Below are 22,847 nucleotides of genomic sequence, written 5' to 3'. Positions count from 1 at the left end.
CACACACCAACGATACAGCAACGGAAACGTCATTGTCGATGAATCTAAATGGCGCGCGCTTTTCCCGCCAGTGATTTAGAAAGATCCTCGGTAATCTCCCGGAGCAGCGCCGGTAATCATTTCGCCCGCAGAGAGAACGAGGGTCGAGGAAGAAGACGCGGAAAGAAATATTCGGCGGAGATTCTTTGGCCGCAGCCCCTTCGAATCGCGCTTTCGACGCCGAACGTAGCAGCTATTATCGCAACGGTGCGGAACGGGCGATGTGACGGGGTGTCGAAAAATATGTTCCAACTTTTTATCTTGTATCTGCACCACCGCTTCGGTGGCGAAACTGGGCGTTCTGTTAATTTGCGAAGTCGCGAGAAAGCGCAGTAGTAACGTTGCGAACTTGAAAACGGACAATTTTATGAGAGAAAAAAAAGAAATATTTAACCCGCTTAAGTGTCCAATCAGAAATTATTATCTTCTGGATTATAATATGCCTTCAATATATTTTCTAATATTTCCGTGTTCGATTTTAATTCTAATGAATTGTATATGTGTTTACATTTTGTTATAGCTAAGTTAATCCGTCATATAAGTAGTGAAATTTATATACAATTATGAGCTGATTTTTATGAAAAAAGGTTAATCGCGGATAAGATATTATAGTATTTCAAACATGTTACTATTTTCAACATGTTATATACACGCCGACTACCGCTACAGAAATGTTATAAAATAACAATTTTTGACTCACCAATACGTAGCGGAGTTGTAGTACACAGCACATTGATCTGAAAACAAAATATTCAAATTATATATATACACATGTGTGTCGAATATCTCATAAACAATGCAGCTTAGAAAAAATGTTTTGCATACCTCACAGTTGCCCCGATGTCGCCCGATGCCTCCCTGGGCCTCCTCCTCCTCTCTTGGTCCATGGTAGCACTCACGACATTCGCGAAAACACGAATAATTACGATCGCCCGACACTTTACACGACACTCCCGACGCGCGAAACTTTACACGACACTCCCGACACGACACTCCCGACACGACACTCCCGACACGACGCGTGAATCGCACTGTGTATCGCAATGCTACCTGTAACAAATAAAATACATATATATTAGAATAATCTTATTATTTCGCATTATAACATACACAATATAAATATGTAATTAACGATAGATATATCCACGGATCGCAACACATTCGCGCGCGCGAAAACAGATTAAGTTGGGTTATGTTGGCAAGAGATTTTGCATCGAATTTTTCGCGAAATATGCGTTTCGAACAATTACGACTACATATTAACGTTGAAATTATGATATGCGATTGATAAATATTACAATACAAAGGTTAGAAATCGTTTCTAACGATTATGCTTACTAATTAATCATAGCGGGACGCAGCTCCAACTACCTGATACTCGCGGCGTTTCGGTAATGGCCGCTATTCTACAAACATCGGCAACTTCATTCTAATAGTGCGCGCGCGATACTATATACATGACTTAATATTAATAATTAATTAAAACTCGAAAAAGATTCGTTCGAAAAGATATAGCTTTAGAAAGAAAAAATATTAATCGAGAATAAGGTATTATACATATATAACATATTATTACAATATTACTATTTTATAACTTTTACCATATTATTATTTTAAAATTTAATTAGCAATATAACATACACAATATAAATATAAATATGTAAGCTAGAATATTTAATATTTAATTAGCAAATTTTCGCTTTATTAATATTTTTTGACAGAAATCAGCTGATTGAAGCGTTAACTTGTTAATTAATTTTTTAAATAATAATATGTTATAAAAATTAAAATAATAATGTTTTAAATAATATGTTATAATACTTTAAACTCGATTAATATTTTTGACAGTTATCAGCTGATTTCTGTCAAAAAATATTAATCGAGAATAAAATATTATAATATATTATTTACAACATATTACTATTTTAATTTTTTAACATATTATTTTAAAATTTAATTAGAAAATTAACGCTTTAATCAGTTAATTTCTATGAAAAAATATTAATCGAGTTTAAACAAACTTTATATTATTTTTAAAAAAATATTTTTTTAAACATAAAACCGAAGAATGGCGCGCGCTTGTGTTGTTCTAGTTTATTAAATTTTAAATGAATATTATTGTATGAGAGTGTGACACATAGATTGAATCAAGATTAAATGAATATTGCCGCTGGAAGATTTAACAATACGAGAAATCGCTAACACGAAATGCAAGATGAAAACGTCGCAAATGAAAAAGAGCCATCGAGAGAAACTGGTTTTGCTTCTTCAAGGGTTGCCCTTTGGATGAATCTTATCTTTCGACGAGAGCTGTCAAAGACGAAGTAGCATGACGCTTCCGTCGTGCGGGGAGATAACCGGAAGCCCGATAGGACCTGCACCAGAAATGAGAAATGTCTTTGCTTGCAGAGATTAAAGATTTCGCGGATGAGTGGTTGCCTCTTTCATTTCTTCGTTTACGTTTACTATGATAAACCTACATTTAACGCAATGTTTTTTGCAGGATCTAAAAATTATTTAAACGACAAAAACATATAGAAATATGTTATGTTTAATTAATCCCTTATTATTGATTAATCATATTAATAGAAAATTTTAATTTATTTTTTCCAATAAAAATTAATTTTGATGCCTAAATAGAAATAGAAAATCAATTTCGTTAACGTTACAGTCTCCAGTTATAAATTTATATAAAAATAAATTTATAAAAAATATAAACGGCACACTTGTGACACTTTTGTGACACGCGAGATAAAGTGTATCGCAAATTCGCGTCGAGACGACGATACGTCGGTAATAAACAGAGCGCGTAATACGATGTGTCCCCACGATTAAATCCTACGGCGTAAAAGCCCACCTTAAACCAGCTGATCCCGGTACAAAGACGACGCAAGGACGGGGCGCCTTAATGAAAACTATACGTCCCTAGATTAAGGTGGACGCCGGTCAGCCTTCGGACCCGCTAGATACGACCTGTCTTATGCAGCGTAGGGAGAGCGGGAGCGCTCTATGATGTCCGGCGTATTAGATGGAAGTTTTGGCCATTAATACCTAATATCATGCCGCGCCGGCAGTAAATCCTTTGTTGGTCATCTTTGACGGGGACTTAGCACCTTGCATCAAGAGACGTTCGACCGTATCAATCCGGGTACAATCCAATATTGCAGTTTGATTAGCTCATTATGCTCGATGTGAATGCACTTTCGATATTAATATTTATATTCACAAATAAATTTATTTATTTTATCTTAAACCTTGTTTAAATTTATTTAATCAGAAGTTGGATCGAACATGTAATTGCATTTTTTTTTTTTTTTTTTTTTTTTTTTTGACAAATTTTGGGTTGACTTTTAGCGATAATTAAAAACGTAAGATTTTTGTTAAATATTAAATTTAATATTAAATATTAAATTAGTAATATTAAGTGTCGGATTAAACTATTATTAAGTTCGTCTAAAATTATTTAACTAGCGAGATCTCAAATTTATATAATTTATTATCATTGAAGCTCTATCTAAAAAGTTGCTGTAATATTAGTAACTGTTACATTAATATTTCACACTCTTCACCGATGAATTATTAAATTTTTTCATTATGGATACGTTTTTCGAATGTAATGTTTTTCGATATAGATATATACACATACACGGTGTATCTCGAGCAATGAAAGACGAGCATTTCGATAAACAGAATATTCATCGAGAATTTGACGGATTTTTAACGAGGAATAAGTATAGCACTATATAGCCAGTTGAGAATTGTGTGAGTGAAACTTTCCCCTTCTCTCCTTCTCCTTTCCACTCTTTCTTTTAACATCCCTCTCTTTCTGTTTCCCATTCTCTTCCTTCTCGCACTCCATTTCCTCGGTTTCGCAGAACTCTGGGATTATGACCTGGAGTGGGATATAGACTCCCAGACTTAAGTCAGGGTTACACAAGGATCGCAGCTATTGTGCCATCGCGCAGGTCCCATTGTCTCGGGATAGACGAGTGGATCTGCATATGCTTAGCACCAGAGTTAAATTCCTCTTTCTCTATCTCTCCTTCTCTCGCACCGCATCTTTCTCTATCTCTCCATCTTTCTCTCTTCTCTCGGCGATCTTTAGTACGCGCCCCGCGAATCATCCTGCTCCTCAAATTTGGATGCTGAAACGCCAAAGACTCTATACCTATTGTCAGCCGGATGTACAGAAATAGTGCTTCAGTCGAAGCTACCAGACGATTTAAGGCATTCACAGACTGAGCTTTCGTGAAGATATCTTCGGTTCCCGGTTTCCGAATCGAATTAATTAGACTCCGCTAACAAGACTCGTATAATAATATTCCATAGAGATCCTTCAATTCTTTCAAAATTCAAAACAATCTAAAAGTTAAGAAGTCGTTTTAGAATATGTAGGAAACATTGATATATTAATATTATAATTGTATTATTTTTTAAATTAAACTTTATATAATTATATATATGGAAAGCTATAAATATTTCTTTTAAGCAAATTCCAAATATAATCATAGAATTCTTAAGAATTGGCAATACACATATAATTAAGTCACATTCATAAAATGATGCAATTGTTAGCTAATTTATTACTCATAGTAAATTTATCATTCTATTGTTTCTCGTAATAAGAGGATTGTCGTTGCTTTACGTAAACGCCTTTGTTTGTTGCAGCGAAAAATTTGCCGGTGCATTGTGTGGTGGAGACGATTCACAATATCGTGGAAAGTCATGTGAGCAACAGCCGCGAAAAATGGCGAAGTCCTCAAGTCGAGACAGACTCTTACGTTATCATTCCAGTAGCTATGCCCTTTCAGGTAAGAATTATTTTCTCTTATAATATATCAGTACTATCATTATATTGTTATAATATAATCATTGTAATTAAAATTTAGACATTTATTTTAATTTTATTTTGTTTTGTAAGAAATTAAATCTTCACAATAAAAATTGAAAAAAAACTCATGTTTAAATTATAAACTAAATGTTGAATGATAAATTTAAAAATAAATTGTATTTTGTTGAAAAATAGAGATATTTCTTATAGATTTAAATTATTATAAAGATATATATATATATATATATATATATATATATAGAGAGAGAGAGAGAGAGAGAGAGAGAGAGAGGAGAGAGAAAATATAGTCACTAAAAACTATGATCCTTTGTCGACAGGATTTGGTGGGCGAGGCTCTTGTTCGTTTAGGATATTCCAGCGATATGATACCGAGTGCTAGAGGCAGCATCGTTATACGGAACTGGAAACCCTTACCGATGGAAAAAGTCGCCGATGGACCGTTATTGACAGTAGGAGATATCCTAGCTGAATTGACATCGGTGGCGACCCTGAAGATTCAGGTGTACAGATCAAGACCGCCACCTCCCAGCCCGGCTGCTGAAGTTCGAAATAAACTACTGAGGTTGCTACTGTTGCACAGCCATACGCTTCTCGTCTCCGCAGGATGTCCCTTGGACGAGGTATGATTGCCCCATATTTTTAATTTTCGACATATCACGTATCGATCGAGAAAAAGGAAGTACATAATTGACAAGTATCTCACATACATTTGCATTTGACAATTACAAAAATACGATCTTGAAGTAAATCTTTTTTAATTTTTTAAATGACAGCAATATATACCTATACATAATATATCTTCTTCTATATCTTGATGTTATTAGAAGCGAAAGTACGGCGGTGAAAATAAAAAAGAGAAAAAAGATACGTAAGCTGTATATATAAAGGCGCGTTTATTTGAAGAACGAGGTTAAATAACCGCGCACCGAGAGAATTTAAGGGCCATTCAAGACGAGATCGGAGCAGGGAATATTCGTAGTAAGACGACCGCTTAAAAATGTATAAAATGTAAATCTAGCCCAGAGAGTGTTTGTCGTCGGGGCACTTAATCTCATTAAGAAGTCCTCCGGCTCGGTGCTCTTATACCTCCCGCAAGAACGCGGCGAGTGGTAATCTTTGGTAGATTCTTGCTCGCGGCCCGTTGATCCTCACCTTGAATAAATGCTCTTCCTTGATTTCGAATCACTAGTCGAGAAGTCACCGCGCGCTTCTAGTAGCTTTCCATCTCGAATCGAAGCGTTTTAGCGCGAATAACGAAATTTTCCCTGATTTTGAATCTTCTTGCAATTTTCCACGGAATTTTATATGCGGTATATTTGATCTCTTTAACAATGATCATGTTATTTCAACATATTTTCGTATCATAATAATTAAGCTCGGTAAAAAATGCATAATATTTTTAAATAATTTATTTCTAAACAGTTTAACTGTCATTACATACAACGTTTGCTATCTCTCTCATTTCTAAAAATAGAGGATTGTGCTCTAAAACTATACCTCAAACAATTTAAGAACTTAATAAAAGAACAACGATTATCTCATCTGACCATAGAAAGAGGTTTTATCACAATGTCAACATTTTTCAACGATTCGACGTAAAAGCCGATTCGACGAAAGTTTAACGTTGCGCGAACTAGTGGCTCTCGTCAATCCCCCAGTCCCCAGCGATGGAACCAAATAACGTAATCTCGGTTATACCCAGCTAACGCGAATTCTTTTTTTTTCGCGATGACTTTTCGAGGAGGTTTATCTCGGCCGCGATCCTCTCGATTTTCCGTTCAACGAAAATTGAAATAGACGCGCGATTTTTCGATACGCGCGTGCACGAGCGCAAACGTGCCCTTCCGACAGCGGAAGATCTCATAGCGTGTGATAGGATTACCCTTTACTCAACCAAATTCGCAGCCTTCATCAAAAGCCCCCTCGATATCGGTGTACCGTGGGGGAGGAGGGTAGGTACCCTGCCGCCTTCTCCGGGCCGGCATTATCTAAGTGCACTCTCTTTGAAGATCCCGCTACCCGCCCATCCCCGAACTTTAATGCCGCTCGCGGTGGTCTATGATTACCAATTTTCCCCGGCAAACGTTTCCTGCTTGAGTTTCGTAGCCCGACGGCTAATGGCGAACCGCCGTGATGGAGAACCGACGTCTTTCGCGTAGATTTGGTCTAATCTGACGATGATGCACGAAGACGTGCCGCCGAGCGGTCTCCCTTTCTCTCTCTCTCTCTCTCTGCGATTTCTTTGCACTATAATCCTTTAGCACAAAAGTGTATCTTCCCGAAAATCTATTTTATCTTTTTCCTATCTATTTTATTTTTTTCTTTACGCTTACGTTTTATTACTAAAAAACTGGAAAATTTAAAAATAATTTGATTAGTAAGAAATTTTTTTAGATAATTAAACAGAAGAACACTATTTTTTAGCATTTGTTCATTTCCAACAATCAATCAATTTTTGGCTTAGAAATAAAACAGAAATAAAACTTTAAATTATATATGTATTAAAGTTACTTTAAAAATAATTGGAAGAAAAATATTAACATCTTTTGCGTTTCGCAAATGTTATTTGCTTATCTTAACGTAACTACTTTGTCATGAGATTAAAACCAGTTATTTCTAGTGTATATGACTCAGATAAAGTGCACAATTTGTGACGTCAGTACATTTAGGTAGGTACATCAAAATGTTGCTTTCTTAGAGAGCGATTAAAAATTTAAATATGCAAGAGAAACATATAAGCGAGTAACGTTAAAGTACACACAGATTTTGTGAAAAATACGCTCGTATTTCTTTCGGGATGATGGAAAGTTTCGGAATGGTAATAAATACTTTTCAAGGGGCTCGTGGGGGACGTGAAATTCGCATTAATTGGAATCGGCGAACATAAATCATCGGTGTCAACACAGACAATAAAAAGCAGCGAAATCTATTTTGGATCCTATTTAGCTTGAAATGTAGAACAGTGATGTAACAGACGTCGGCTGATATATCAGGATTAGGGCTTAACCATATTTATAGCGCCACAGCGACACACACATATGATTTATCTACTATATATATTTTTACAAAATTGTTCTACATATATATATCCCGAAATCTGGTTTTTGTTTTTACATAAATATATATATATATATATATATATATATATAATACTAAAAAGATCAAAGAAAGTTTACTTTGATAATTTATCGATTGCGAGTCTTTATACTATGTTTTACAAAATAAAATTCGCGATATAATGAAAGATTACGATAGATATATTCTTATTAAGGTTCCACATATAAAGAAATCGAGGCAATTATAGTTTGATTAATATTTAAAAAATGGAAATGGGATAGAGAAGAGAAAAATAATTTTCGTTTAATTATATTTTTGCAATTCTGGTTTTTTTCCTACGGAAGAAATACGTTCACCAAAAAAAAAAAAAAATTCGCCAAACTGCTCGCGACACTTCTCGATATTACGCGTTGCCAATTTCGCGAACTTGTTACTATCCCACAAATTGTTTGATCGCGGTCCCGTGATCGCGATTGATTTACCACTGTTCTACGGATCAACCGATTGTCTTGTGTATGTGTATGTGTGCGTGCGCAATGACTCTTGAATAATAAATACAGTGTAAATCAGCCTCGAATATATCGCAACGTCGTCAGATAAGCCGGTCGACGGCGCGTACCAACTGTTTGCCGAACGATTTCTGAAATCTCAACGAACGCCTGTCAGACTCGCGCCTTAGACCTGCCTACCTGGAGTGATTAAGTGCGGTGTCGTAAAACTGAGGGCGGATGAGAATTCGAGGAGGTGACTCTCTCTCTCGCGCGCTGTCGCGGACGGATAATTGTCTTGTCTTGATAATATCTGACGTGCCATGGATACACGACGGATTACCGCGTTATTAAGGTGGCGTCGTGCGCCTGATATCCTCCAACTCGGAGATATATTTGTTCTTATAAATCATCCGCCAGATAAGACTCGCGCACTGCTTCCTGAGGCGCGAAACTTTTCCATAATCTGTCATCTTAATGCCGTGACGACGGCGGCGCCTGTCCGCGTCAACAACCGACTGGCTAAATCGATCGTCGGGAGAACGAATTTTAATTCATGTAATAAATATGTTTCGGGAGTTTCGATTTATAGTACTGTGCTTTTTTTCCTCTCTTCCTCTTGTTATCTTAAGGCCGCTTTAAACGATCTGTAATTCGCGACAAAATTCAAGACACAATTTTATTATCTATAAATTTTGTGTTGTGTAATACAGAATGCGTCATATCTATACAAATAAAAATATATATCATGATACACGTATATGCATATATACATGTATACATTAGAACATGTAATGCATACTTTTATAGATAGAATTTTGTCACAAATTATCTAGATCGTCTAAAAAGAAACCTTAAAAGTTAACACAAAAGACGAAAGGAAAAGCATTTCACCGGACCACTTTATTGATAGTCCCTTAATTATCCTGTAATAAAAATTGTTCACAAATATTCTCTGTAAAATATAGAAGGGCGCTATAATAAGGCGGGAAAACAAAATGGGATTTCTAGACAGAGCAAATCATGTGTCAATTTCATATTTTTCGCGAGATTGCATTATTGTCGCGATCATACGGACGGCAACCTATTAATCGGCAGCTCAATGTAAAAGAACAAGATTTAAAAAAAAAATGTGTAACCCTTTCCTTGCAGATGACTCTGCTGTCCCTCTGCAGAGGCGGCAACGACCTGTCGGAAGAGACCAAGAGGAACTTCGAAACGTGGCTGCAGCAGCAACAGATAGGTCTCGGTATAAATCCGATAGCGCCGCCTTCTAACCACCATCATCATCATCATCATCATCACACGCAGAGTCCACAACCCGACAGCGGCGGCACGATCGCGCCCAGCGGCGGCGGCGGCGGCGGCTCCATCGGGCCGCCGCATCCGGCGCTGCTCCAGTATTCGCACAAGACCAGGATGAGGACCAGCTTCGACTCTGAGCTTGAGCTGCCACGCCTCCAACGCTGGTTCGCCGAGAATCAGCATCCGTCGCGCGAACAGATACAACACTACGTCGCGGAACTGAACTCTCTGGAATCGCGACGGGGCAGGAAACCGCTGGACGCGAACAACGTCGTCTATTGGTTCAAGAACGCCCGTGCGGCGCAAAAGAGAGCCAGCATGAACGGCTGCAGTCCGCCTGGGCTCAGCCCGAGAGGCGCCAGCCTCGTCAGCGAGGACTGCACGGACGAGGAAGAGGACACCAGGCAACAGGTACGTGCTTTTTCTTGAAAGCGAGAGAAAAACGAGAAGGATTGAAGAGATAACATGTTCATTACAAAAATATTAAAAACCAAGATGACTCTTTTCGCGACTGAGAGAGAGAAAGAGATCATTATCAGACAAAAATTGGAGCTTTTGAATCATTTTGTATTCCGAGATCATCAGACAAGGTGAAACAGATATCTCGAGAACTCTAAGAGTTGAGAAATTTTCTAATCAATGCTTTCGCAGTCGACGTCCGGGTCACCCTGTCCACCGAGCAGCCCACCAGTCGGTCCTCTGTCGTTGACCACGAGACCTGAGGATCAGCAGCAGCCGCCTACGTCGACCCCATCCTCGGTGAAGCAGGAGGACGCGAGGGTGTCGTCCGGTTCGGAGGACGACGAGACGAGACACACAGGCCCGATTCCGCCAGGATTCTCCCTGGTGCCGAGCCCCATGTTCGGCCACGGCATAATGTACATGTCGCATTATTTGCCGCCGCGCGGGCCAGCCGGCTGTCCCACCAGCATGCTGGCCGATGAGAGGAGGAAGAGAAACCGGACGTTCATCGATCCCGTGACGGAAGTGCCGAGGCTCGAGTATTGGTTCAAGCGCAGCACACACCCGAGCCATGCGGTATGTATAAATCACCCTGTGTCGTTATCGCAATAATTTGTCCTTCCCAACATTAACGCGTATTAACAGCGAGAAATTCCTGTTAGATTAATAGAGCACAATCGTAGATAGAGTTACTCTCCTACGGTGTTAAATATTTAATTCTATAAAAGTAGAGAGAGAGAGAGAGAGAGAGAGAGAGAGAGAGAGAGAGAGAGAGAGAGAGAGAGAGAGAGAGAGAGAGAGAGAGAGAGAGAGAGAGAGAGAGAGAGAGAGAGAAGTATCACATGTAAAAGTGAATTCTCTGTTTTACGTATACTTTAATTCGCTTTTATAAATATTATTTTAATTATTAAACGACGATAATTAGGCATTAATACGAGTGCATCACGCGCGTTACTTAAAATTTTCTTAAATAATTTCGTTATGGTTTAAATGCTGATGTATTGGCTGAGAAATTCGGCTTCAGCTGGTATGCTGAGAAAGATTTTACGATCGGTCCATAGCTTATTCTGTCGTACACGGAGGAGCTGAACAAGATGCCGTATCGCCAGAAGTTTCCGCGCTTGGAGCCGAAGAACGTGCAATTCTGGTTCAAGAATCGCAGGGCCAAGAACAAGCGGCTGAAGATGGCGCTGTTCGAGGGCGAATCGCCGCAACAGCATCCATATCACGCAGATTAGTTAATTTCCTTAAAATAATTAGAGGGACAGAAGCGCGTAGAGAGCGAACAACGGACGCGCCAAAATAAAGGGAAATCGTTAACCGACCTGTTACTCCTTACTATCGTTGACACGCTGCGTCCTTAACGCTAACCGGCCGCAGCTCATTCATTGTAATTATCACGTAACAATTAATATAATTATTATGGACTTTCATGAATGTAAATACGAGATGATGTCGAATAAAAAATATACGTCACCAAAAAATATATATATAATTGAACATCTTTCCCTTGTGTCCAAATTGGCAAAACACATTTGAAAGAAACAATAATATTTATGATTAATTTATATATCAACTATACTTTTCTATAAGAAATATTGAAAAGAAAAAAAATATTGATCACCGCATTAAAATCTAAAAGCAAGATATTATATTTTATTATTTTATCGAAAATTTTTAGTGAAACATCATATGCAACGAATTTGCTTTTTTTTTTTTTTTTTTTCGAAGATTTGCCATCAGTTTTGCAGTCCTCTTGCGGTTGTCTCGCAAGAAGATCGAAACGAAAAATAAAGAGCTTTAAGAGCGATATGATACCGTATCCATTCGTTCGTTTGTCTTGCAAGGGACGAGTACAATAAGTCGTCGAATGGTGAGTTTCACGAGTCCTCTCGTAGAGCTCGCGATACATACGTGTATATATGTATGTAAACGAACGATGTAGCGTTCATACAAGCGCGTACAACGATACTGTCTCCAAGTCTACGAATGCACAAAGCACAACCGCCCCGACCGAAATCTCGCAGCTAAGATAAGACAGCCGAGCTGTCATCGAGTCAACCCTAACTCAAACGTCACAATAGTCAATGAGTCTTTCTCTAAAAGCGACGCTCTACTATCTGTCTACTCGCGTTCGCATCACTCGCGAGAATTTCAGAACGGTACGACGGTGACGAGGTACGACGAAGAGATTTAATAGCAAATAAAACGAAAGCGTAATTGTATATGTAATATATAAAAAAAATATCTATCTATCTCTCAGAAAAATATCCGACATTTTTTATTACGTATATTTTTATCGATTTATCTTTCTTGTCAGACATCATTGAGTTTTCCTTCACATTGATCGCACATTTTAATGAGCTACTAGCAGGATTTAAGGACGCTTCTTCTGCTGGTAGATTTTCAAAGAGCAAGACGATTAAGGCGGAATCGGATCCTTGTAGCGATTTCGGATTTTCGAGACGAGTTACTCGGCTACGTCGCGAGATAGAAGACTCGGCGTTGAAGTACGTAGTAGCAATGTGCAAAGATGATGCCGAAGAGGGGGATATATCGTTATCATCTACGAGACGCACACCAGGATCTGCCGTGTCCCCTGGTGGGCCTGCCGCGCCCGCGGGGTCGTCCCGGATTTAATGAGGATAGGCGGATTTGTCCAATTAAAACGTCTTACAAGGATCTATCCGGGTCGGCGCTCATTCGCAAAACATCGAATCTAGACTTTGCCGCAGCAGCGCAGCCTCTTCTTATCCCCGCGCTATACAGGTGCCTTCATACCGTTATCCCTCTCTCGTTATCGTTATCGGACTCTGCCTTCCGAGAGAAACACGGGAGAGGCAGACGAGGATTTATGGAACTTGTTTCGAGTGTTGTCGAAATCCGCGGGTGCAGATTCCGCTACGTCATCGGGCAAAACGCAATTCATGAGCAAAGGTGAGCGGATTTAAGTTACATCATTAGAAGTCTATTAAAAAATAATGAAATAGTCACATACTAGTCACAATATTATAGGACACAACGTTATTTGTTTTCGATTACATGCATTATGCAAAGCAAATTGTAAACAATTCTTCTAAAATATATATTTTTTCAAAATATTAATGAAATCATTTCTAATTAATTTTTTTGCATATAGAGTGTAACGTTAAAATTTTTTTCAACAAATTTGGAATTATATAGTTTTGCTTTGTACATACGATACTATTATAAAATATTTATAGTATTTCTCTTCAACTATTTTAAACTCGCGAATTTCTCAATTATTATACCAATCGTCGAGTTTGATATACAAAACTGCACAATTAAACGACGATTTATTATCGTTATCATATCCTTAAAATTTCGTTTCATGATATGACTATCAAAGTTCCTCATTTCGAAGAAAATGAAAAAGAAAGATTGGTCGATCGGATAAGAAAATTGCTGCTGGGCCGAATCAGAGTGTGAAGAATCAAGAAGGAACAGAGAGATAGAGCAGCGGTAAGGGGAAGGAACGTCTTATGAAAATCTGAAAGTCAGCAGCCTGGAGGATCATCCCTCTATCTGATCTTAATTTGTCAAATCGCGCGCAGACAATTTAAACCGCACCATCCGCATTAAATCGTTATGAAAAATGGCCGGTTTGGCTGAGATTGGCTTCCTGTTGTCATTGACACGTATAATAAAATTTCTTTTACAAAAAATCATGCCTAATGTGTTGCTTGCGTGTTATAAATACAATACATATTTATTTCATTAATTGATAAAAATTAATTAAAATTTGATATCGTTTAATTAATTATAAAAATTAATAGAAGAATTGTATTTTTGTTTAAACGAATATATATTTCGAGAAAAGCTCTTTCTTTAATTGCGAAGTGCGATATATCGAAGAAATACACACACGTGCAATGTTACGATTTAATAAAGACAGATAGGGGATTAAATCCAGGATGCGCGCGAGCTCCGCGATGCTGGTGCGCCCGACAAATTGCAAACGATCGAAGAGAATTTAGGATCACCGATATGCAACACCAGCTAGACATTCCCGTACGATCGTGGCGCACGAAAAGTATCCGCGAGACGTGGGTACACGTCGCTCCAAAGGAGCATTGTGTGTGCTTTGGCATTCAGAGGACGTTCTTATCTGCCTATCCGGGGAGCTGTCAGCAAAGTTCCTGAATAATAACGGAGAGGCTTGTGGAGGAGAAAGAGAGAGAGGAAGAGTGAGAGAGTAAAGATAAAGAGAGAGAGAGAGTCATAGGTAGCAAAGGGGGAAGAGAGAAAGATGTGATGAGAGAGAAAAGGAGAGAGAAGGGAGTACGCGGTTCTGCTATCAGCCGCAGCTAGGATATGCCTAACTATTCTGTTTCCATACGGCTGCCGGACGTTTCGATAATGTTGGCCAGGATGGTTAGATTGTTTATGCGATTGATAAGAACCGAAAATGCCCTCCGTCGCTGAATCGGATTGTAACGAATGTACGTACCGAGCTAGCCGCGTATAATAAGAGCACACATCGTTCCTATTAATTATTCATTCATACGTCGGAGAGATGTAAGCGGTATTTCATAACTTTTCCCGCAAAAATAAAGTTGCTAAAGCACGTGCTATAAATGCCAATGAGGGGTAGTAATTCATATCTTGACTAGATATATCTAATTTGAATCATGAATCATAAATGAATACAAATTTAACACGTTAAAAAATATATATATATTTATGTCTATATATATTTTTTTAACGTGTTAAATTTGTATTCATATTATTTATATATATATATATATATATATATACATATATATATACATATATAAGTAATAATGCATAAATAAGATTTATAATAGCTGTAAAATTTTTTAAATATTGTAATTACAAATAATTCTACTAAAGATTGTTATATAATTCATTAAAGATATAACAATTGTTTTGTAGAGTTAGACAAAAGAAACAACGATAAAATGGCTAGAAAGAAAATCAAAGCAGTTTGGATAAAGTCAAGAATAAGCGGTGGGGTTTGAGAATTCGAAAGCTCGCAAATTAGCCGCAGGATTGGCCTCATAATCCTTGAGGGATGCTACGGTTGGCGACGCGGCTTCCAGCTTCTTGTCATGCTCTTATTTCTCCCCCTTTCTTTTCCTCTTACAATATATTTCTCTTTCTCTCTCACTTACTCTTTTCCTTCCCAAGGGTAGCTGATGAGGTCATATAAACGAACTCCGGTTTCCCTTTCTTATTCTTTAATCCTATCCCTCCCTCCAATCCCTCCCCCATGCTCGCGCGGCTATACTAAAAATTACGAGTAGCGAAGAAGAGGACGACTGGCTGAAGACCAACGATTGAAAGTAATGAGCCATGGAGGGAAAATTACCCAGGGAGTAGGCCGTATTCTCCATTGCAAGTAATCCGATAGTCGGAGATAATTAATCCCGTTAATTTATCGGCATCGACCCTGACGTCCCACGTGTGAAGAAAGAATAATATTTTACCAAACTAGAAACGCTAACGTTTCTTCTCTTTTATAAGAAAGAAAAATACATTATGTGTAATATCCGACCAAAGTCATTTATTAATCCAATTAATTAAGAATGTTCAAAGAATTATATCGATTTAATTGGACCTAAATTTTAACTTACTTTAAATTGCAATTTGTAAAGTAATAAAATTTTATGTGTAAATTGCAGAATTATATTTTTATTTAATGTTTGTTTAATGTACGCCTTTTAAGTGCATTGTTTAATGTACGCCTTTTAAGTGCATTTATTTTAAATAAATCTGAGAAATCTATTTTACGAAAAATGTCTAAAATTTTAACTTCTCCATAACAGAATTTCAAACAAAAAAAAAAAGAATTATCTACTTATCCCTAAAAAGACATGTTAAGTCGATTTTTGCAAGTATTGTTGCTTCTTTGTCTCGATGCTGATTAGCTGTCTCGATTCGCGTTGTGCGTTATATTCGTAGCATCGAGAGGCTGTCATCGCGAGAGTTAGTAGTTTGACAGTTTGTTCAAAATAAAATTAAATAAAATAATAATATGTTTTAAATAACTTGTTATAATACTTTAAACTCAATTAATATTTTTGACAGTTATCAGCTGATTTCTGTCAAAAAATATTAATCGAATTTAAAGTATTATGTACAACATATTATTTACAACTTATTACTATTTTAATATTTTTAACATATTATATTATTATTGTAAAATTTAATTAACAAATTAACACTTTATTATTATTTTTTTACAGAAATCAGCTGATTAAAGCGTTAAAGTGCTAATTAAATTTTAAAATAATAATATGTAAAAATTATTAAAATAGTAATATATGTTGTAAATAATATATTATAATACTTATTCGCGATTAATATTTTTTGACAGAAATCAGCTGATAACTATCAAAAATATTAATCGAGTTTAAAGTATTATAACATATTATTTAAAACATATTATTTTATTTACTTTTATTTTGATTAAACTGTTAAACTAATCCTCGCGATAACAGCCTCTCGGTGCTACGAATATAACGCACAATGCAAATCGAGACAGTCAATAAGCATTGCGGAAAAGATGCAACAATCCTTGCAAGTATGGACTTAACATGCCTTTTTTAGAAAGGGATATTATAATATTTTCAATTCGATCAAAATAAATAATTTCTCACTCACCGATACGTGCAATAGCAGAGTTGTACACAGCACATTGATCTGAAAACAAAATATTCAAATTATATATATACGTATGCGTGTGTGTGTGTGTGTGTGTGTGTGTGTGTGTGTGTGTGTGTGTGTGTGTGTGTGTGTACAGGGTGTTTTGAAAGGCTGCAAACAATCGAATATCTCAATAAAATTTAAAAAAAAATATTTTTTAGTATTTTGCATACCTCACAGTTGCCCCGCTGACGCCAGATGCCTCCCTGGACCTCCTCCTCCTCTCTTGATCCATGGTAGTACTCACGACACTCGCGAAAACGCGAATAATTACAATCGCCCGGCACTTTACACGGCACTCCCGACACGCGAAACTTTACACGGCAACCCCGACGCGACGCGTGAATCGCACGCGTATTTCACATACATTGCGCAAGGAGAATAAACGATGCGAAAATTATAAATCATACGAATCAAAGTCCATTCGACACTCGAGAATCTCGCGCGCAGCTTATCAGCAATGCTACCTGTAACAAATAAAATAAAATAAAATATTACTATTTTAATTTTTATAACATATTATTATTTTAAAATTTAATTAGCAAATTTTCGCTTTATTAATATTTGTTGACAGATATCAGCTAATTAAAGCGTCAATTTATTAATTAATTTTTAAAATAATAACATGGTATAAAATTAAAATAATATGTTATAATTCCTTAAAGTCGATTAATATTTTTAACGGAAATCAGCTGATAACTGTCAAAAATATTATAACATTATTTAAAACATATTATTATTTTAATTTTTAAAACATATTTAAAAAATTTTTAAATAATAATATGGCAAAAAATTAAAATAGTAATATATTGTAAATAATATGTTATAATACTTTATCCGCGATTAATATTTTTTAACAGAAATCAGCTGATAACTGTCAAAAATATTGTAACATTTTATTTAAAATATATTATTTCAATTTTTATTATAACATATTAATAAAGTAAAAATTTTTGCTAACTAAATTTTAAAATAATAATATGTTATAAAAATTAAAATAGAAATATGTTGTAAATAATATGTTATAATGCCTTAACTACGATTACTATTTTTTGACAGAAATCAGCTGATAACTGTCAAAAATATTAATCGAGTTTAAGAAATTATAACATATTATCTACAGTATAATATACATACATATATATATATATATATACACACACACACACAATATATATAATATAATTCTTAATAATTTTTGACAGAAATCAGTTGATTAAAGCGTTAATTTGCTAATTAAATTTTAAAATAATATGTTTTAAAAATTAAAATAATATATTTAAAATAATATGTTATAAATCTGTTTTAACTCGATTTATATTTTTGACAGTTATCAGCTGATTTCTGTCATAAAATATTATTCGAGTTTAAAATATTATAACATATTATAACATATTATTTACCACACATTATTATTTAATTTTATAATATATTTTTAAAATTTAGTTGGCAAATTAATGCTTTAATCAGCTGATTTCTGTCAAAGAATATTAATCGAGTTTAAATAAATATATAATTTTTTTAAAAATATTATTCTTTTTAATATAATAGCGAAGAGTGATGCGCGCACTTGTGTTCTTCTAGTAATAACAAAATTTCGAATAATCTGTTCAATAAAATTCGGTTTTTTTAATAATAATAACTTCATCTGCAAATTATTAATACATAGAGAGAATTTTTTCTTAGAATTTATGCTGAAAATCATGGTAATGTGGAACAATACGGTATAGAAAAAATTTTATGAGAATTTCTCTGATTAATATTTATCACAATAAAAATAATAATATCTATTACAATAAAATATAAAATATGTTTGATCAATTTTACTATGCAGTTTAGTAAAATTAATCAAATATGTTTTATATTTTATTGTGATAAATATTATTATTTTTATTGTGATAAATATTAATCAGAGAAAATCTCATAAAATTCTTTTCATATACCATATTGTTCCACAATTACCATGATTTTCAAGGTAAATTTTAAGAGAAAATTCTCTCAGTGTATATTAATATATGTATAGTTCTTCATTATTATATTTATATATTAGTATATTATAATTCTTCATTAGAAAGAGAAGAATCTCTGATCTGCGAATGATAGATATATCAAAAAATTACGATCACGGATTTATTTCTTAGAAAAATTATCGCAAATGTTCCAAATTATCACGAACTAGAACATTTGACGATTTCGTCTTTTTCGGTAAATAAAATGTGGATCTTTTGATAACTAACTATATAAGATAAATATTTTCTAGGTGGCTAATAAATTCTAAAATTATATTAATAACTTCATCTGCAAATTATTAATATATTCATATGTGTATATATAATTATATTCTTCATTAGAAAGAGAAGAATCTCTGATCTGCGAATGATAGATATATCAAAAAATTACGATCACGGGTTTATTTCATAGAAAAATTATCGCAAATTATTACGAATCGGAACATTTGACGATTTCATCTTTTTCGGTAGATAATATGTAGATCTTTCGATAACTAACTATAAGATCAATATTTTCTAGATGGAAAATAAATTCTAAAATTATACAAAAATTTCATATTTAGTTCAAGCAGATTTCAATAAATTATGTTATAAAAATATTATAGAAGAAATTACGCACTTTTGAGCGGAAAAAAATAGAAATGAAATTTGACTGTAAAATGCTTCAAATCATTAAAAACAAATTTTAAAAACAAATTTATTTTTAATTAATTATTAATTACCTAAAAATTACTTTAAAAAACTAATGATTAAATAAAAATATTGCTCTCTCTTAAATTTGATTGAGGTTTGAAACTTTCTTAGAGAGCATTCATGGAGATTTGATCTTGTACATCAATAACTCTTTTATACAAAACCATTTTGTTTTATTTTTAAATTTTTAGTATATATTTAAATATTGTATAGGTATTATGTTTTCGCGAATTTTTCGGGACCAAACAGAAATTATTTTGTTTCTAAAGTGAGCCATTTCATAATAGCACAATATTTGTATATTTTAATATATAACAGAAATAATCGCCAGAAAGTTTTAATCGATTGTTCATGAATATGTAAATGTACATGAACAAAAAAGAACGAAAATATTTATCACTTTTATTTGCTTGTCATATATTTTTTAGTTTTTTTTTAAAGAAAATTATGTATTTCATTGTTTTAACGAAAAAGTTAGCATATATTTTCTTAAATCTTTTTTTATATAAAGTTAACATATAATTTCTTGATTTCTTTGTCGGAATTACGCTCTAATTAATTTCTGACGATTAATCTACATATACAGGTAATGTTATACATATATGTATACATGCAATACACTCACCGATATGGTGCGGAGATTTATAATACAAAGCGTTGATGTATAACATATAAACAACACAAATTATATGTATATACAAAATAAAAATTTAAACAATAAATTTATAATTATATATAATATATATAAAATTATAAATTTATTGTTTAAATTTTATATATAAAATTATATAAATTATATATTTATTTGTATATTCATATAATATTATATAAATTTTTTTCAATTACAATCTGCTTACCGCATGGTTGCTTCGCCGTTACCCGATGCCACCCCGGGCCTCCTCCTCGTAGAAGCTTCGAAACACTTGCACTCGCGTTACTTTTTTTCGTTCGCGTCGCAGCGATGCCCGGATTTTAGATATTACATTTTCGACGCGTTTTAAAATGCGAGAATCGCGAGAGCTTATTCGCGCGCGAATAGAACCGATGCTCTGTTTTCGCGTCGCCGCTTTTCTCGAGGCCCACTTATCGGAGGTGGACCTAACCTCATCGAACGACGATGATGCGGCGACTACCCCGCGACGCACACAGGTTAGGTCAGGAGTCGCCGATCACTATGTTTTATATGTCACAATTCAACGACGTAGAAATCGCGGATCGACAACGCCGAAAAACTCCGGGAACTCGCGTCGAAAGCGGTAATTCGATCCGACCGGTAGACTCGCCTGTGCAATGAAGTCGCCTGCGTATGGACTCGCTCGTGCGATCGCGATCACGATGTCGGTATACACGATTTCGAGACATGATCGGATTTATACGATAATTAAGCACGTAAAAAACTCATGCTCGTACTGTCGCGGACCGGCAATGAGCACACAAACGTCGATCGCGAACAACGAAATGCACCTAACAGCAGCTGTACAGGTGACGGACGCCGGACTGGCACTGCCAGTTACGAGACGCGCAATACGTCACACGTTGCGACAAGATGGCCGAGTCCCAAGTCGTAGTGGTGGGGATCGCAACCATGGAGCTCGCACGCCATACATAGACGCGCCACACGTCACACGTTGCGACAAGATGGCCGAGTCCCAAGTCGTAGTGGTGGGGGTCGTAACCATGGAGATGGAGCTCGCACGCCATACATACACTGCCAGTTACGAGACGCGCAACACGTCACACGTTGCGACAAGATGGCCGAGTCCCAAGTCGTAGTGGTGGGGGTCGCAGCGTATGTATGGCGTGCGAGCTCGGAGCTCGGCTCGGCTCGGCTCGGCGGTCCGGGCAACCCGAAAATTTGATAATTAAATTTTGAAATAATAATATGTTGTAAATTATATGTTATAATACCTTATCTGTGATTAATATTTTTTAACAAAAATCAACTGATAACTGTCAAAAATATTAATCGAGTTTAAAATATTATAACATATTATTTATAACATTTTATTATTTTAATTCTTATAACATATTTTTATTTTAAAATTTAATTAGCAAATTAACTCTTTATTCAGCTGATTTCTGTCAAATAATATTATAATAAAGCGAAAATTTGCTAATTAAATTTTAAAATAATAATACACTCCGCAAAATATAATTAAGGGATCACAAAAAACTGTCTAAAAAATAGGCAAATTTTAAATAGCTGTAACTTTGTTTCAAAAAATGAGAATTTAAATTCTAAAAAAGGGTTTCAAAGCTTGAAATCTCTACTTTCGAAAGGTCACAGCTTTTTTTCATTTTCTTTAATTCTGGTATCTTTTGTATACAGAAAACTTAACAAAATAGAAAATTTTCGTCTCACTTTGTAGACACGTCTACAAGAAAATTTTCTATTTCGTTAAATTTGTCGTTTTCTGTATATATAAAAGATAGCAGAATTAAAGCAAATAAAAAAAAGCTGTGACCTTTCGAAAGTAGAGATTTCAAGCTTTGAAATCCTTTTTTATAATTTAAATTCTCAAATTTTGAAACAAAGTTACAGCTATTTAAAATTTTCCTATTTTTTAGACAATTTTTTGTGATCCCTTAATTATTTAGCGGAGTGTATAATATAAAAATTAACATAATAATATATTTTAGATAATATAAAGGATGGAAAGAAATGGGCTAATAAGAGCCGATGTGTCGAAAATAAGAATGCAAAAATTCGTATACTTATTCTTTATTTCTTTAGACTAAAAAAATAAGTATACGAATTTTTGCGTTCTTATTTCCAACACATCGGCTCTTATTACCCCTTCCTTTCAATCCTTTATTTGAATACAGTAGAGCCTTATCTCTGCATAATTTATTTTAGATAATATGTTATAATACTTTAAACTCGATTAATATTTTTGACAGTTATCAGCTGATTTCTGTCAAAAAATATTAATCGCGGATAAGGTATTATAAATTATAACATATTATTTACAACATATTACTATTTTAATATTTTTAACATATTATTATTTCAAAATTTAATTAGCAAATTAATTTCTATGAAAAAATCGAGTCAAATTAATCGAGTTTAAACAAACTTTTATTTTTTTTTAAATATCATTTTTTTTAACATAAAACCGAAGAATGGCGCGCGCTTGTGTTGTTCTAGTATTTCAAAAACTTGATAGAGATTGCACAGTAATATATTGAAGCATGTCTTAGAGAAATCCACGAAAGCAAACTACGTATCTTTATGTGCCAGAAATCATGGTA

The 22,847-nt window shown here is 34.8% G+C and overlaps 1 protein-coding gene and 1 long non-coding RNA gene across 3 annotated transcripts in view; one reads left to right on the top strand and one right to left on the bottom strand.

The window, feature by feature from the left end:
• Positions 1 to 11,674, top strand: part of Dve (SATB1_N and homeodomain domain-containing protein dve) — a 47,197-nt gene extending 35,523 nt beyond the window's left edge. For both annotated transcript variants that reach the window (XM_083031452.1, XM_083031453.1), the window contains 5 exons: positions 4,708 to 4,850; positions 5,209 to 5,511; positions 9,589 to 10,152; positions 10,393 to 10,779; positions 11,265 to 11,674. In XM_083031452.1, the coding sequence (XP_082887578.1) occupies positions 4,708 to 4,850; positions 5,209 to 5,511; positions 9,589 to 10,152; positions 10,393 to 10,779; positions 11,265 to 11,441 (1,574 nt within the window). In that variant the 3' untranslated portion in view covers positions 11,442 to 11,674. The remainder of the gene's footprint in view (positions 1 to 4,707; positions 4,851 to 5,208; positions 5,512 to 9,588; positions 10,153 to 10,392; positions 10,780 to 11,264) is intronic.
• Positions 1,041 to 17,314, bottom strand: LOC145932479 (uncharacterized). The gene is made up of 3 exons (XR_014424706.1): positions 17,067 to 17,314; positions 16,852 to 16,890; positions 1,041 to 1,089 (listed from the first exon to the last, which is right to left on the bottom strand). It is a non-coding gene; the product is annotated as an uncharacterized LOC145932479 (long non-coding RNA).
• Positions 17,315 to 22,847: the final 5,533 nt, after the last annotated feature.

Source organism: Prenolepis imparis, unplaced genomic scaffold, assembly GCF_030444845.1.
Source record: "Prenolepis imparis isolate NDT839.2.m4 unplaced genomic scaffold, iyPreImpa1.0 SCAF_2, whole genome shotgun sequence".
Lineage (NCBI taxonomy): Eukaryota > Metazoa > Arthropoda > Insecta > Hymenoptera > Formicidae > Prenolepis > Prenolepis imparis.
Note: the sequence above shows the minus strand (reverse complement) of the source record. Positions and strands in the feature narration are given on the sequence as shown.